The 16,194-nt window shown below is 39.2% G+C and overlaps 1 protein-coding gene and 1 pseudogene across 1 annotated transcript in view; one reads left to right on the top strand and one right to left on the bottom strand.

The window, feature by feature from the left end:
• LOC122324507 (SAM and SH3 domain-containing protein 1-like) overlaps positions 1 to 9,272 on the top strand; it is an 87,410-nt gene extending 78,138 nt beyond the window's left edge. Inside the window, exons 16-21 of the mRNA XM_043219002.1 lie at positions 157 to 364; positions 928 to 1,078; positions 1,176 to 1,304; positions 3,580 to 4,547; positions 6,466 to 6,597; positions 6,729 to 9,272. Of these exons, the coding sequence (XP_043074937.1) occupies positions 157 to 364; positions 928 to 1,078; positions 1,176 to 1,304; positions 3,580 to 4,547; positions 6,466 to 6,597; positions 6,729 to 6,989 (1,849 nt within the window). The 3' untranslated portion in view covers positions 6,990 to 9,272. The remainder of the gene's footprint in view (positions 1 to 156; positions 365 to 927; positions 1,079 to 1,175; positions 1,305 to 3,579; positions 4,548 to 6,465; positions 6,598 to 6,728) is intronic.
• The window catches only part of LOC122324516, a 307,667-nt pseudogene that overhangs the window by 163,800 nt on the left and 127,673 nt on the right, over positions 1 to 16,194 (bottom strand).

Genomic DNA, 16,194 nt, shown 5'->3' with positions numbered 1-16,194 from the left:
TATATGTGTGTGTGTGTGTGTGTGTGTGTGTATATATGTATATATATGTGTATATATGTATATGTATAAATTAAATTCAATTGTGAAACTGAGATGCCATTGTTGCTGGCATGGCATTAAATCATAAATAAATAAATCTTGTCTTTCTCTTTCAAGAGGAGATGTGATTGATATCATCAGCAAGCCGCCCATGGGCACATGGATGGGTCTGCTCAATAACAAGGTGGGCACATTTAAGTTCATTTATGTGGATGTGCTGGCTGAAGAAGAGGAGAAGCCCAAACGAGCGGTTCGGAGGAGGAGGAAGGGCAGGCCGCCCAAACCTAACTCAGTCGAGGAGCTTCTGGAGAGAATCAACCTGAAGGTAAGACAGGGACCACACACACAGCTATCTTTGAGATACGTACACTCTTTGAATTTCGACTGGCATATGTATAATCATCTAGCATAAATATGAGTGTGTGGCTCATCTTTAATTTTTGCTGACAGAAGAGGGTGGAGTGTGATGAGAAAATGAAAAATGGATGTTGGTGTGAAAAGATGGTCAGCTCTTGTTAAAGCAGATCAACTATGAGAAAGTGGGACGAGGTCATTTCCCCATGCCTGTTAAAAAAATGTATTTAAAGACAGACATACACACCCTTCAGACCTCCCACGAGCTCCTGCATTATTACTACTCTAAATAACATCACATTACAGACCTTACGGCTACACACAATACACACCAAGGCCACATTTTAAGCCTCATTGTGTTGTTTTAGTGTGTTCATGGACTGTAATGATAGCTGGCCGTCACAAAAGAGTTTGAAGTCTGGAAACATTCCCACACATAAATCCTACCAGGGTGGAATGGTGTATTTTTAGCTGTAAGGGTCCTACGTAGTGCTTCTGCTCTACAGGGTGTGTAATCTGTGATGTGTATTTTAGGAGCACATGCCTACATTCCTGTTTAACGGGTATGAGGACCTGGACACGTTTAAGCTACTAGAGGAAGAAGATCTGGATGAGCTCAACATCAAAGATCCTCAACACCGTGCTGTACTGATGACCGCTGTAGAGCTACTGCAGGATTACGACAGTAAGTACACACATACATGTGTCTTTATTCGTGTATCACTTGTTTCCGAAAGAAAGTGTATACATTTCCTAACTTTGTGTTTGTGTGTGTTTTGTAGGCAGCAGTGATCCGGAGCGCAGCGCCCTCTCTGGCTCTCAGGAGAAACTCCTCTGTGAGGGGCGTGGCCTCATGGCTGACTCCCCACGGGACTCTGGTTGCTACGAAAGCAATGAAAACCTAGAGAATGGTAACCAGGCGCTTGTCTAGCATCTCCATACCAACCGCTTCCACCATGTCCAGCCTAGTGTAGCAACGCCATGACACCATCCTCTCACCTCTGGGCCACGTCTCTCTCTCTGCCATGACTCAGTGTCCTAACAGCCAATGAGAACTTGTCATCACATCTGGATTTAACCCAAGCCTGTCTGTCTGTCACATCTGCTTTGCCCTGTTCTCTATCTGCTTCTCTGCTTCTAGAGGCGCTCTGTCATCATTCCTTTAACTCTCTTATCCAGACTCCTGTTTTCTTCCATTCTGTTAGAAATCGAAAAAAAAAACCTCAGCAAGTCTTGCTATTGCTAACCGATCAGAATCCATCCGCTTCCTCAGAAAGATCTAAAGAGAGACAGAATCTCAGAGAAACCAATACAAGACTTGTGCTCACAGCAGGACTTACACAGGACTATTTTGAGAATGTTCTCCATGTCAAAACCACTGCAGACTCATTTCAGACTCGGTTTAAAGTCTGTCCTCCTCTTCCCTTTACCATTTCAAGAAATATCACTCCATATTTGTGTGGTGTTTGTTGTCATATTGCACAAGTTCTTATGTGCCTAAAAAAGAAAAGACTTTATAAATACAAAATGTAGTGGATGAATCGCATACTTTTTTGAAAGTGATATTTTACGTAGATTGTTTAAAAGTAGGAGCTAATCTACTGTTTTTAAAGGATTTTATGCAAGAGAAAGCATCGTATCCCATTAACTAGTTCCAAAGAAATTAAGTGTTTAAGGATTTCACTCTTCTGTTGTCTTCTTAACCTTCTACTGGCATCTTATAACAGAAATATCAGAAATATGTGCAATCTGCCAAAATGGAAAATAAATCCATTCTGTGATCTCTAGCATTCTGGTCTGCTTGCTTTTTTTCATCTGTTTTCATCTCTTGATATTATTTTATCTGTTCCAATTACTTTTCCACTCATTTCTTGTAAGATCAGTGGTACAGAGCTTATGTTCACCATTAAGGCATGCACCATTAGATTCATTGGGATTCTGTTAAAGTTTAAAATACTTTAAATGCATCCTTAAATGCTTCTTTCATTTCCAGACCCTTTTATCATATCATTTCATCATTTATCATTTGTCATTGTCATTTATGATCTTCATTTATCTTTAGGTTTCTATTAATACTCATGTATCGTTTTATTTATTAACTCAGATTTTATATTATTAAGTTTTGTGCCTCTGTTAATCTTAAATAGTATGACTGTCAATAACTCAATGCTCAGCATTTCAAGAATATTTGATGTGGAAAATTGGCACAAAATTATGCTTTCTAAATAAATATGATCTGGATTTGTGGTTTTCTTTACTGATGTCTTAACACTCACATTTAACACTCACAACTAACCCTTAGACAACCTCTGAATTACCAACTAATGAATAAATATGTAACTGCAATATTTAACAAATTGTGCCTCTGGGTACCTGCTAAATAGTGTAACCATTAACCTGTTCAATAACATACTTTTTCATACCTTTACTTACAATGCAGATGCCAGTTCTGTTTTGCATGGTAAAAAGATAATGAAAATGTCATTTTTAACTCACCTTCATGTTGTTCCAGATCTGTATGACTAACTAACCTTTGTGGACTGAAATTGAGACATAAGCACGTTCCACAGTTCTGGAGTAACATGTCAAGTCATTTTAACAAACATTAACTCTGATATTACTTGCCTTAAAACAATATACTAAATCAGTGGTTCCTAATCACGTTCCTGGGGGCTGCCCAACACTGCACATCTCTCCTTTGACACACCCATTTCAGCTCTTGGAGTTATTGATGCACTATATACCCTTAAGGTAGTAATACCCACGCCTGAAAGAACGTGACGAAAGCTTAAATAAGAAAAATTTGCCTTTCATGCGTGTCTTGGACTTAAAGGGTAGATAAAACACCTTTGCGGATACGGTGCTGGTGACAGGCTGTTGTACTTCTGAATGTTCACATTTTTCTTATTTTCTGATAGCTTTCATCACATTCTTTCAGATTGTAGTACATGAATCACACAAAGAATAGTGCATATCATGCAAGCATGCATCAATAAAAAATTGGAAGAGCTGCACTCTCATGTGTAAAACTAAATTGCTGCAGTACTAGATCTTACTGATCATCAGTTTCACAACATCAGTGTTATTCCTAGAAACCAAAAAAAAGCAGGCCACCATCTGAAGCCTTTGAGGAAGGAATTATATGTGATCAGTGAATTTATGTGAAGGCACGGCTCTCTGTTTCAGGTAAGAGCCGCAAGGCCTCACGCCACAGCCGTGGTTCATCTGGATTTGATTGTGGGGGTGTAAAGTCTCCAGACTATCCCACTCTTCCCATGACTCACTCCACTGAAGCTCTTCAGCAGCAGGCCAAGAAGGACCGCAAGTTCCCAAAGACCTTTCTGCAACGGCCTATAAAGGGCTTCAGTCTGCGAAGCCTCGGCCTCAAGAAGGGCTCCAAAGCAGGACAGACCTCCCGCATACCGGTCAGCCGAAGCTGTGAGGAGTTGGACGGTCCCCAAGAGACCCCTGAGTCTTGGAAGCGCTCGCATTCTCTGGGGGATATACACTGGGAGCAGGCTTTCGATCAGAGGAAGGACCAGAGTTGCAGTGAGGATAAAGGCAGGCCAGAGAGCAAAAAAAAAGAAAAAGCCGGTCTTGTAGAATTAAAACTGGACCAGAGTGGCGATAAGGCTGGAAGAGAGACAGGTTTACTGCAGAGACCTATGGTTCCCACACAGCTTCCTCTCAGCCCGGTCGGTCTATTTCCTGCCGCTCAGACCTTGAACCGCCAACCGGTTTCTGCCCCAACTAGCCCTGCTCCACGGACTCACCCTAAAAAGCCACCTGTCCCACCTCCTGTGCCTGCTAAAAAGTCCAAAGAACGTCTGCCGAACGGTCTGCGCCATCCTCCGCTAGTGCTGTCCGGTTCGGTGCCAAATACACCAATTCTACCCCCAAAACCCATTTACACCCCAACCACTCCCTCTGAGACTTCCCCGTCAACCCCATTATCACCAGGTGAATCTGCAGCGGCTCTGAGTCCACCCTGGCTGTCTGACCTACCTGAATCAGCATGTCCTCAGATTCATGGAACTAAAGTCGCCCTCAGCAGGAAGATCTCCCATGCCAAAATGACTGACCTAGAGACTCTGCTGGAGGACAGGATGCACTTGGAAGGCATTGATCTCACCGAAGAGCCGTATTCTGATAAAGTAAGTCATGATTTCACCTGCCACAGTTTTCAGGAATATGCATAACATTCACAAAATGTACTCCTTTTTTGTAATCACAAAATGGTAATGTTAGACTATATGGCAGAGTTCCTTAAATCTGGCCCTAGAAGAGTTTAGCTCAAAGTCTGTTCAAGCAACCTTCCTTTAAATTTCTAGTACTTCTGAAGAACTCTGAATTAGCTTGCTCTGTTTTTTTGTTTTTTTTTTTCAATTGTGGTTGGAGCTCAACTCTTCGAGGCAGTGAAGAACTTTTTAGGGATTTGAGGAGCCCTTCGATATAGCCTAATGGACTTCATATTCTTGTGACCTCAAGTTTGCATGAATTGCATCATATGGTAAAAAGTGTGTGGAAAATGGCGGCAGTTAAAGGTTAGCAGACTAAACAAAAGCACAAAGATTAACAGTAGGGGGCTTGACTCAACCATGCCACTGTCTTTGGAAAGTCATGGCTGGGAGTATTTTTTCCTTTCATTTGCTGCTGGAAGTTCTTTTCAAATTGTCAAGAGAAATGGAAAGAAATATACATTTCAATCAGTGCTCATCCAAACACTAATTTCCACTCATCAATTTCCATATAAGAAGATGTTCCTATAGTACTATTTAGTACGTTTCTTTTGGAGTCTCTGTACAATTAATCAACTCTTTTCTTTCTCTTTTCTCTCGTTTCTATTTTTAATTGCTAAATGCGTGGTTTAGCATAGACATAACTATTGCAGATCCTGTATCGTTAAAAAGATCTTTCTGTCATGGCAGCAAAAGCAGTGGAAAAGTAGAAGGATCAGAAGGACTCGCTTGTAGTGTAATTTATAAGCAGAGCATCTTGAGTCTGGTATATCTTCTTGAGTCCTTGGTGTGTAATGTTTACGTTCATCAACAAGCCAAATGAATCCAAGTCAGTTGTTTGAGATTATCCAACACAAAAAGGTGAATAAGAGGTGAAAAATGTCCCCTCTTTAATATGAAAACACTGGAACAGTTTGTGGTTTCAGACCGCCTGGAGTTTTAGTGCTTTTTATTGGCGGCCAATCCTATTATGCCTGGACCCACAGCCTATCGGATGTCCCCGAATTGGGTATAAGAAATTGTTTGAATCTCTTTGAATAGACTTTGAATTAATAATTCAGTTAATGTTTCAGTAAGATGTTTGCAAGTTAAAGCTGATATAAATGAAATACTTTTTGGGCTCTCAGCTTGTTTGCTGTTCATTGTTTGATTTCCCTGAGGAGTGTAAACACTGTGGCGCTATCAAAACATTGCTTTGCTTGTTTAAGCTTTGTACTTGGATTGTTTCATAAAGATGGCCAAGTATTGAGCTAACTACAATTTAAAAAAATTGCTTGGTTTGCAATATTATGAAGCCACATTGCCCGCTTTAGAGAAGATGGCCATTTGGCGTGCTAACAAAAACAGGCTGAAAATGATTAAACTGGATCTTAGTTACGCCACACACGGTGATGTTAGCATTAGAGCACACAATCTCACATTAAACAAACAATTTAGCCTAGCTCGCCTTATAATGCTATAATTGGCAATAAAGTTTGCTTGTTTGTGAGTTAAACTCTGTTTCCAAGTGTGCTTGGTCTCCACCAACCGTAAAATCAATTAAAAAGCCACATGAAATAAACTTTATGATCTGATAATTTCTGTTGTTATTCAGAGTCCAAAGTCTGAGGCGAATGTTGTGCTGCTCACATTAGCTGGGCGCTAATCATGGCTTAGCTTGAAACAATACAGCATTAGCAAGGAAAATTCTCCTCATATTTTTGTTATTTTGATGACGGTACTTGTGTGTCTCTTAGGAGCCGTACATGGCTATAAGGTTGTTAGAGATGTTTGGTGAACTTCACTAGATCTTGTTTTCCTGGTTAATCGTTCCTTTTTACTCTGCATTTCTCAGCACGGCCGCTGTGGTATTCCTCAGCTCTTGGTACAGAGGTACTCAGAGGACTTTCAGCAGCCAGTGAAGGACGTGGCGTCCAGTCTGGATCAGATCAGAGTTAAACAACTCCGCAAGGAGCACCGCATGGCTGTGAGTTACTTCAGCAGATTCCATTATTTGATTTAGCACATGCATGTGAGTCAAATTAGATCATGATACTCTTATTTACTTTCCTGCATTAGCACTGACATTTAGCCCTTGTGTTTTCCTTTTCTCCACAGATTCCCTCAGGAGGTTTGACTGACATGTGTCGGAAGCCAGTGTCTCCTGTTCACGTGAGCTCAGTGTCTGATTGGCTCGTGTCGATTGGAATGCCCATGTATTCTGCCCCCCTATTGGCTGCAGGCTTTGACACGCTGGATCATGTGTCATCCTTAAATGAGGTGAAAGCGAGGGAAGCAGGCTTGAAGGAGGACCATCACATACGTATTCTCCTCAGTGAAGCCCAGCTTGTCACATCCAGCAGCTCAGGACAGTCATAATACTAACACGAGCAGTTAAGGACTTGATTAATTTGATCAAATTTTGCTGGTAAATGGACAGACCTGGACAACAGCTGCCGAATTTTCTCCCACCTTTCTGTCTTATAATCTCAGCCTTTTGGCATTTTCAGAAATGACTGATCTGGCTTCTAAGGACTGTTATTGTGGGCCTATCAACAGATGTTTCCATAGAAACATCTAGTTTTGGCCTGAAACATCTGCCTGTCGAAAGAAAGCACACTTTTTTTCTGAGAATTTATGCTTTTGTATGAATATAAAGACCGTTCTGAATCCTTTTTCAGGAAGTGTAAGATTTATTTAGAAAAAAAAAACTGTAAAAGAAAAGTTTTTAGTGCTTATTGAAGCACACGAGTATCACGAGTATGTCACCTGGCCAAAGCAATGTCATTTCATGCAGGTTTGTTAATATAAAACTACTTTATCTCTCAAAGCATACAGTATGTATATGAAAAGATGTGTACTCTTGGGTAAGTCATTCCCGAAAGCATGATGTTGCCATATGGGGATATTCAGAGCAATGCATATTTTGATTTCAGGCCAATAGCTGGCCTCGGTTTTAGCAAATATGTACTATGTTTGTAATGTTTCGTTTGTTTCTTTCTTCAAGGTTACATTTTAGCATCACTCCTTATAATCTGCTTAATATAATACTGTATATTCCCCGCACATTTAATCTTCCAGTCTTCTAAACACACAATATTCAGAACGCATCACTTACTCGGCTGTTGCGGCATATCAGTTTATTACTGTATCAGCTGTATCAGTTTATGTTGCCTGTTATCTTGTTACTCTTGCATATTGTGTACCTCTGATCGTACTCAGCATTGATGGCAGTGATGCATAACACAGCTGTAATATGCTTGCTGGAGTGAAATGTGTACAGGTGTTTTATTTTCTTTTGTCCCAGATTGCCTTGCACTTTGACTTGGGCGTTGAAGACATTTTGAATCGTAGGAATAAACTTGAGCTCTTAAAGCACACAGTCTTAGCCTTAAAATACAACTAAATCAAAACTGATATGAACTAACTTAGAGGAGTGTTCTAGTTACATTAGCGAACTGGTGCTTAACCCAAAAGTGTTCGACATTGGGAAGATGAAATGTCCAATGAAGCATTGTTTATTTTTGTCATTCAGAACACAATGACAATGTGTTTCAGGAAGAATAAGGTGTTAGGGACTTAACTCTCCTTACACACATCTGGTGATTCTCTTACAGTGTGTAAAGACTGAAAACTGAGCGTGAAGCGCAACATTAGCTTACGTCACTTGGGCATTAGCATGACGTCATCACTGCTCACAGATCGAAAGCATTACATCAATCCAAGTTAAGCACAATGAAACGAGTTTCTCCCACAATCACTCTCAGGCTGCAAATCCTTTGGTTTTCCATTTACAAGACGACACCATTAATGCTTCCCTAAGGCCTTGCGGTTTCTAGGGAATAGTTTTTTTGAAAGGTTGCTTTAGAACTGTGTTTCTCCCTCATGCCATTCACTCTTTTGTATCTAACGCAGCACAATTTATAGGCCGCAATGCTCGAGGTTTTAATGAACGTTTTAAGCAGTAGAGGATCGATCGAGTCTTTTTGTATCAGAATGGATGCCTTCAAATTGCTATCAGTTGAGTGCTTTGATAACAATGAGGCTTTTTATGTGATAAAAATCGAAAAAATATATTTCATGAAATGTTACTGTAAAAATGCACTTTATGGAAGAATGAAAGTTTTTTTAATTCCATTGTGGAGAAAATGAGATTACAAATTGACACATTTGCAGTTTTTTTTTAAAAGACGTTTGTTTTCAGGTCAGATGTTGATGGTTGAGGTGAGCTGTTTAAATATCAAATCTCTGTTAAAAAAAAAGAATTATAATCACTTTTTAATTAATTAAAGAACTAACCATGACCAGTTAATTATTTCAACTTAAATGCTATAAAACTTGGTCTTAATTACATATATGAAATGATTAACTGAGGTTGCACATTCTGTATATGTAATTGATATTTAAATAACTTATTTTTGCTTTTACATCAAATGTAATTATTAGCTGTACTATACATCATAGAGCAATACTCTTTCACCTATAGTTAGTTAGTGACATGCTCCAGTGACCATTGTAAAATATATGTATAAAAATGATTTTATCTGGTTTAAGTTCGCTAATGATTATCTATAAAGGTTTTGCTTGTGTATTTACAAACAAAAATGTCTTAAAATATTTGTCCCTTTGAGGTGTAATAAAAAAAAGAATATCCTACACTGACTGCTCTCCTGTAGTCTGTATTTTTAGTCTTCAGTGCCACACAATCCATTATAAATCATTATATTCATATTTCAGGAAACATAATTATCAATGTTGAAAAGAGTACAGGTTTTCATGAAGGTTCAAAAGAACTTTGTTAGTGTACATTATTTTTCAGCCAGTCTGAGACCAGCGTCCTGTGATGAAACGTTCATACAAAACACTGACAGTTATGTTAGTGACACAACCGTATTGATTCATTGTTCAAGTCCTTCAAAATTATACAATTACATACCTATAGTGCACATATTTAATGCCTTTTTGCAAATAAACATCCTAATTTGAGAACAAATTAAAGACAAAATGTTCTTTCTTTTACTTTATTTCTTTGATTATAATAAAACCCGTCATAAAACTATATATACAAAATTGGGAGACAATAACAAACAGCCTGAGGCCAAAGAGGAGGTCTCTTTTTGCCCTTGTTCACCTCTGATTTGGCAATCACCAGACGTGATTATATTCCCACTGGGTTACATAAAACATAACTTCATTTGATTTAGAGTGCCTGGCTGAAATAAAAGATATTGTGTTGCACTATAAATGAAACCACTGTGAGGCAGACCGCTTTTATCATTCTAACACGTACTCACTTACATGGCTGGAAGAGTCAAATTTAGTTTTGCTAGTTCAAATTGTCAAAAGCTGCTCAGTTATGAACTCGATTCTTGGCTGAATATTTGTTTAATTAAAATTGTTGCTATTGTCTCTGCTGCCCATGGCTTCAGGATAACAACGTGACGTGGAAATAGGCTACAAATGCACAGCTGTTTTCACAGACAGATATTATTTTATTTGTATTATTTATTCAAATAGTTTGCCGCTAAATGCGTGTGTTGAATTAGTTTTTGTCAGACTGCACCGACGCTTTCCCGCGTCTTCCGCCTGGTGGTGCTAAGAAGCACAAGGCAGCGCGTGAGCTCGAGTCCATCCTCCGGTTGAACTTTTTCCTCCACATTCAGTAATCTGACACCGACACTAACCCCAAAAAGCAGAGGATGGATTCCCAACTTCATTCGCAAAAATAGCTCAGCCAGAGCAGACGGGAAAACACGGCCGAGCTAGGGGGGCCAAACATCTGAACGCGTGCGCTCGCGTGCATCGATCTGTGAAGCGTGTTTGGTTTTTGTTTAAATGTTGGCTAAAAAGTTTTTATCTAAAGAGGCGGATGGGTGACGACCATTCTCGGCGCTTCCATGTGAGGAGACGATGAAGAATTACAGCAGCAGTCCCCGTCTAAACAATCACAGCGCGAGTCACAGCACTGATCGGAACAGCAGGAAGAGGTTCTGGTTCTCGGCTCTAGGGCTTCGCTTCTCTCTGCGCGATTATGGTTTCTGCATGGCCACACTGCTGCTCTTCTGTCTCGGCTCACTGTTTTACCAGCTGAACGGAGGACCCCCTAAAGTTCTGCTGGAGATCAGGCAGTATCTCGGTAAGGTTCGCCCTCCTTCCTCTCGCTTTCTCCCGTGTTTGTAGACTTGTACCGACTGCCGTCTCGTCACGGCATCAAAGTGTCCAACGTTTCCGTTGTGTGTAGCCGAGGCAGATGTTGAGGTTTCGGCACGTTTTCTCGTTTAAGCGTGTTTGGACAGGTTTGCTTTTTTTGGGTCCACGCCTTCACGCTAACGAAAGGTTGTCTGAAGGCGGACAGGTTTGTGTCGTGAGGCTTTTTGGAGGACATATACATCCGAAGAGTTCTTTTAAAGAGACAGCTTACCTAAGTAATCTTAGACTCACCCTCACAAACCTGTTACAAACCTGTGTGAACAAAATTAAGTGTTTGGCACACAGTCTCGCTTTTTTCCCAACAAATGAAATTGAATAATGACTGGGCGACTGGCATTTTAAGAAAGCCATGCATGTTTGGAAGAACATAAACTTGAGTATGTGATGAGAGAATTTTCATTTAGTCTCCCCCACTTCTAATAATATAGAATAACAAGAACTGTTTGTTTTTGTTATTCAGCCTTTATGCACTTGTCTTTTGTCTTTAAATACAAGCATCATATGCCTGCAGATGTAAATTAGAGATCACGTTTCCTCGGTCAAAGTAAGCCAATCAATATTCATCCTGCTTCTATGTTAATGCAACAAGCATCAGCTTGTATGTGTTATTTCTATAGTAATCTGTTTATTTAACACTTGTACTGTAGTTTAATAAAAAGTAGGCTATTCACAGGTTAGAGGCTATTTGTGACTGTGTGACTATTTTTGCATTTTATATATGTTGAGCGGTCAAAGGAAATTTGCAGAAGGTGTGAGTGCTGTAGAGATGCAGAGCGCATGGGTCATCGTGTGTTGTCATAGAGCAGTCCGTGTTAATGTGTTGCTATGAATGTTATCTAAGATAACGTTATGAGCAGTGAGGCTTTTATTCTTTTAGAGTGTTTGTGAACAGTCAGTCAGGAAGTCAGTCCTCTTAATCATTTTAATCTTGCAATGTGCACATTGGATCAGCTGGCTATGCATGTATGTGTGTACTTAACGATACATCTACAATCTGTCGGGTTGTCTTAACACTAAAGACCAGTGTCTCATATTTGATCTGCATATTTCTTAGACATTTTAATCACAATGATTAAATATTTCCTGAAAAAAACTGTTGTGTGCAATTTGCAATTAAAACTAAAGAGTTTTAAATTTCATCTTAAGACATATTATTGGGATTTATAGTGTGACGGTTGATATTAATGTGCATTTCATGTAAACCAAAAAAATGTCTGACTCTGGCTAGTATTTCATATGTTCATAATTCTATAGGGTTAAGGTTTCATAGATAGAAAGATGGAAACCAGTCAGTTATTGTCAAAACAATGAACCAAAAATTTTACGGGAAGTTCAACCAAAACCGAATGTAGTCATCATTTACTCCCCCTCATGGTATTTCATCTTATTTTTTGTGTCACGAATGAAAACATCGTTGTAACAGCGAGAGAGCCAATAAATGATGGCTACATTTTAATGAATTAAGGTGAACTATTTCTGTAGAGTAAATACAGCGATGCATTCTTGAGGTACACTTCAGCTTTTTTCAAGTGGCCGTTAAGTAGTTTCTCAAGCACTTTCATCTGTCATCTGCTCAAGCCTCACCCTTTACCTTCAACACCTTCACCATGAGCACCCACGGTTGCCAGTCAGCTCATAAACTCCCCCAAACACGGTACACAGATCAAGTCTTGTTCGCCGCAGTAGCTTTGTAATGATATGGCCACATGTGCATGTAGAGAGATCTGAATTCCTTATTAGCCTCAATCTACATTCCTGAATCAAGTTAAATGGGGGACAACAGCTGACTTCCTTACTGCTAGGGCAGAAAATCAAACTGTTGACACGTCATTGGCATTGCACCTATATACATGGCAAACGTTTTGCAGAGCAGATACAAATTCTGTATGTATTATGGGAAATGATCGAACAAACGAGCTATGGCCTGCCAGAGATGTGCTGCACTCATAAAGCCAGGCAAAGAAAAACAGTTATTCTCTGCAGGAGAGTACACAGGGTAATATTTGTTTTGCCCACAGAAACGCACTCTCTCTTCAATCTTCGATTCTAGTGTGCTTCATTAGCACGAAAACCCCCACAATGGTTTTGCCAGAGCCTTTGCAGCTGCATAGTAAGATCAATTCTAAACAAATAGTGTGCAATTAATCAAGTCAGCTTAACAAGTAAAAAAGTCTTAGTGCAAAATAAACTCCAATGTAATGAAATAATGCAATAGTTGGTAAAGACGTGATATTGCTTAAGCAAGTCATTAAGAAAGAATGAAGAATAAGACTAATTGTGCCAAAAACGGTGATAATGAGCTTGTGTTTAGTGATGGAGACACAGACTCCAGTCAGATCACTCACTGACCCTCATACTGTGGTGACAGACTCATGCTGGCACAGCCCTTATTAGTGTTCCCCTCATAAGACACAGTTTCATTGTTTAGTACATTATTAAATGTGTGGTGCATCAGTGTATCTAATTTCATGATCAACTTTCCCAGATATCCGTGTATTTTGTTAGATATCGCAGTTGTATCTTGAATTACTTGTCTACATATTTCTCATGCTTGCCCAGTCTGCTTATTTTTTGTTCAAAATTGTCCAGTAATATTAGAAATATTATTACAATACCCTTTTCACTTTAATATGTTTTAAAGTGTATTCGTGTAATGAAAAGGCCGAATTTTTAGCTTAGTATCAAAGCACTTGTCAGACACGGAAATCTTTTGAAACATTATACATGTCTTTACTTTCACTTTTGATAAATGTAATGCAAATAGTGTAATGACTCCAAACTTTTAAACGGTGGTGTGATTGGTTTTTGTTGTGTTTGTAATTAGTTTGGCAATATTGTTCTGGTCCAAAGTGTCACAGTGATGGTGGTTAGTAGGTGTTGGTGAAATATCAGGACGCTTTCACGACTCAATCTCCAGACCAGAGAGAGAGAGAGAGGACTGGTATGCAGTGTATTAGTGGGGGTCACTGAGTCTCTCTCTCTCTCTTTTGAAGCAGGAGGATGAGCATCTGTCCTGTTTACTTTAAGAGCAGGTGTTACTTTTGGCTGGGCTATGATTCGCTGTGTGTACACGAAGAGAACACGCGTGTGTTAAGTCACTCTCTTGGACGGTGCTCAAGTGCAGTGCTGTTGTGTAGCTCAACTAGTGTGAGGAAGTTCAAGATGGTAATAAGTCTTTACACTTCATTGCTGCACAGCAATTTGAATGGTTAAAATAGAAAATGAGAAACATTTTAAATGGTAGTGAATATTGAAATAATAATTATTTATTTTAAATATAATATTACTGTTTGTACTGTGTCTCTTATCAAATAAATACTGCTTTGGTGCGCATAAAAAGCTCAAAACCATTGAATTGTAGTGTAGATTGACTAGAATCAATGGAATCTGAAAGAGGGACAATTTTTGCAGTATGTGGACTGTTTAGGACAGATTAGACAGTTCTTTGTGACAAATAAAGAATCATAGAAATACTGTGTGGGTTTGTGCTATTAATCATAAATTTGTTACATCGCCTTGACTTTCAGACCTTCTTGAACAGTTTACAGTTTACACACATGCATACTACAATGCTGCTGCTGACAGCTTTTTATGATTGAATTTACAGCCAGTTTAAAGAATTTTCTCTGGTTAATATGGATTAGAGTGGAATATTAGAAGGCCACCACAGACACACATAAACACTCTAAGAGATGAACTTGATCTTCATTGATTTATTGTAGGTAGGCCATCCTGCTCGTAAAGATGTCCACTCCTGCACAGTTTGAAGTGTAGACCATTTGCCTTTGCACTTACATGACCTCTAAGGTGGGAGAAACTCTAAAGAGATTTATCTGAATGCTTCTGTGTGTCAGAGCCGTGGTCTAACAATGAGTATTCAGATATGGGTGATTCAGATCTTCTGTTTCTAAAAACTAACGGGAGCTGACTGGATTATGAAAAATAAGACATAATGGGGACGTAATGAGACAAAGCTATAGGAGCAGCAAGTTAAGAGTTTAGCCATATATGACAGTCACATTGGAACAGTTACATGTGAATCCTTCAGCTGCTGTATGCACTGACGTAATCTCTGCACACATTGATCTCAAACAGAATCCCTACAGAAACACCTTTGCTTCACAGCCTTTGCGGTTCATAATCACATTCATAAGAAGTGTTGGCGATGTTATATAAAAGTAGCGGCACAAGCAAGCGTGTAATCCACATTTAGATGTCACTCTCTGCCGAGCTTCACTTATGCATGTGTGATTTTTGGCAAGTCCGATCTTATACGGCCTGCTTTCTGCACCCAGCTAAAGAAACAAGGAATTGATTCTAATTTTTATTTCATTTATTCCTCTTACTCTCCCCCGACTGACAGATTTACACTGTGACTCTCTTAAACTCGCAGGCCAACTCCTTCAGAGTGGCACAGGTGGGAGCTTTTGCAGCAGGAAATGAGTCCGCTGAGCTGTCAGTCATATTTTGCTGGGCATTTAATGTAAACAGTGTAAGTTGTTGGTGGGCGTACGGTTGTCAGTTTGCCGACTTGTTTATTGAGTATTAAAATCCCACATTACTAAATGGTATTCTATGAGAGTGGAAAAACAGAAAGGTTTATAGACTCTGAAAGGACTGGACAGCAGACAATGTGGATCTATGATTTGACATTTGAACTTTCAGTGAAATATGTGCATAGACAGAAGGAGACTTGCTTGGCGAAGTGGTTTCCTGAATGTTTGACTAGGACAAATAGCCTTTGTAAGATCATTTTCTCCATCATTTTCTCACTGTTTCGTATACACTGGTTTCTTTCTTTTTCTTCATATAGGCTATTCTTTGATGTATGAGATGTGTATATGTAATAATATTCTATGTGAAAGCTACATTCATTTAGGCTCGTTTAGTACATTTGGTATTGAACAAAGCCAAATATGAAGTCAAGTGTTAAGATGTAAGATTTATCAAATCACTGACAATATCAGCTTTGGCTCATTGAGAAGGCATGCCCCTACCTAAATTTATGCTCAGAATGTACCTACAAAGTACGATTCATTGTGGTTTCCAGCTGAAATGACCACTAGTGCTGGTAAAACACCAACAACTTCCCTTTCAAGCTAATTATGATTACAGGGGAAAATAATAAATTAATAAATAAATACTTATTTTCATGTTGAAAATGACTTTTGGGATCTCTGAAGAAAACGCTTGCACCGTAGTGCATGATTTTTACGATAATACATTGGGATTTGCATAACATAACCAGCTCCATTATTTAGGCTATGGCTTTTCTGATGTAGTAAACTTGCTTGATAGCTCACCTGGTATAGTTGTGATATAGAATGCTCAGTTATGAGTAAGGGGGAACCTTTAGCTTGAAGCAAGCTAAAGT

The sequence above is a fragment of the Puntigrus tetrazona genome, chromosome 20 (assembly GCF_018831695.1).
Source record: "Puntigrus tetrazona isolate hp1 chromosome 20, ASM1883169v1, whole genome shotgun sequence".
NCBI classification, from domain to species: domain Eukaryota; kingdom Metazoa; phylum Chordata; class Actinopteri; order Cypriniformes; family Cyprinidae; genus Puntigrus; species Puntigrus tetrazona.
This window is presented reverse-complemented; position numbering and strand designations above follow the sequence as displayed.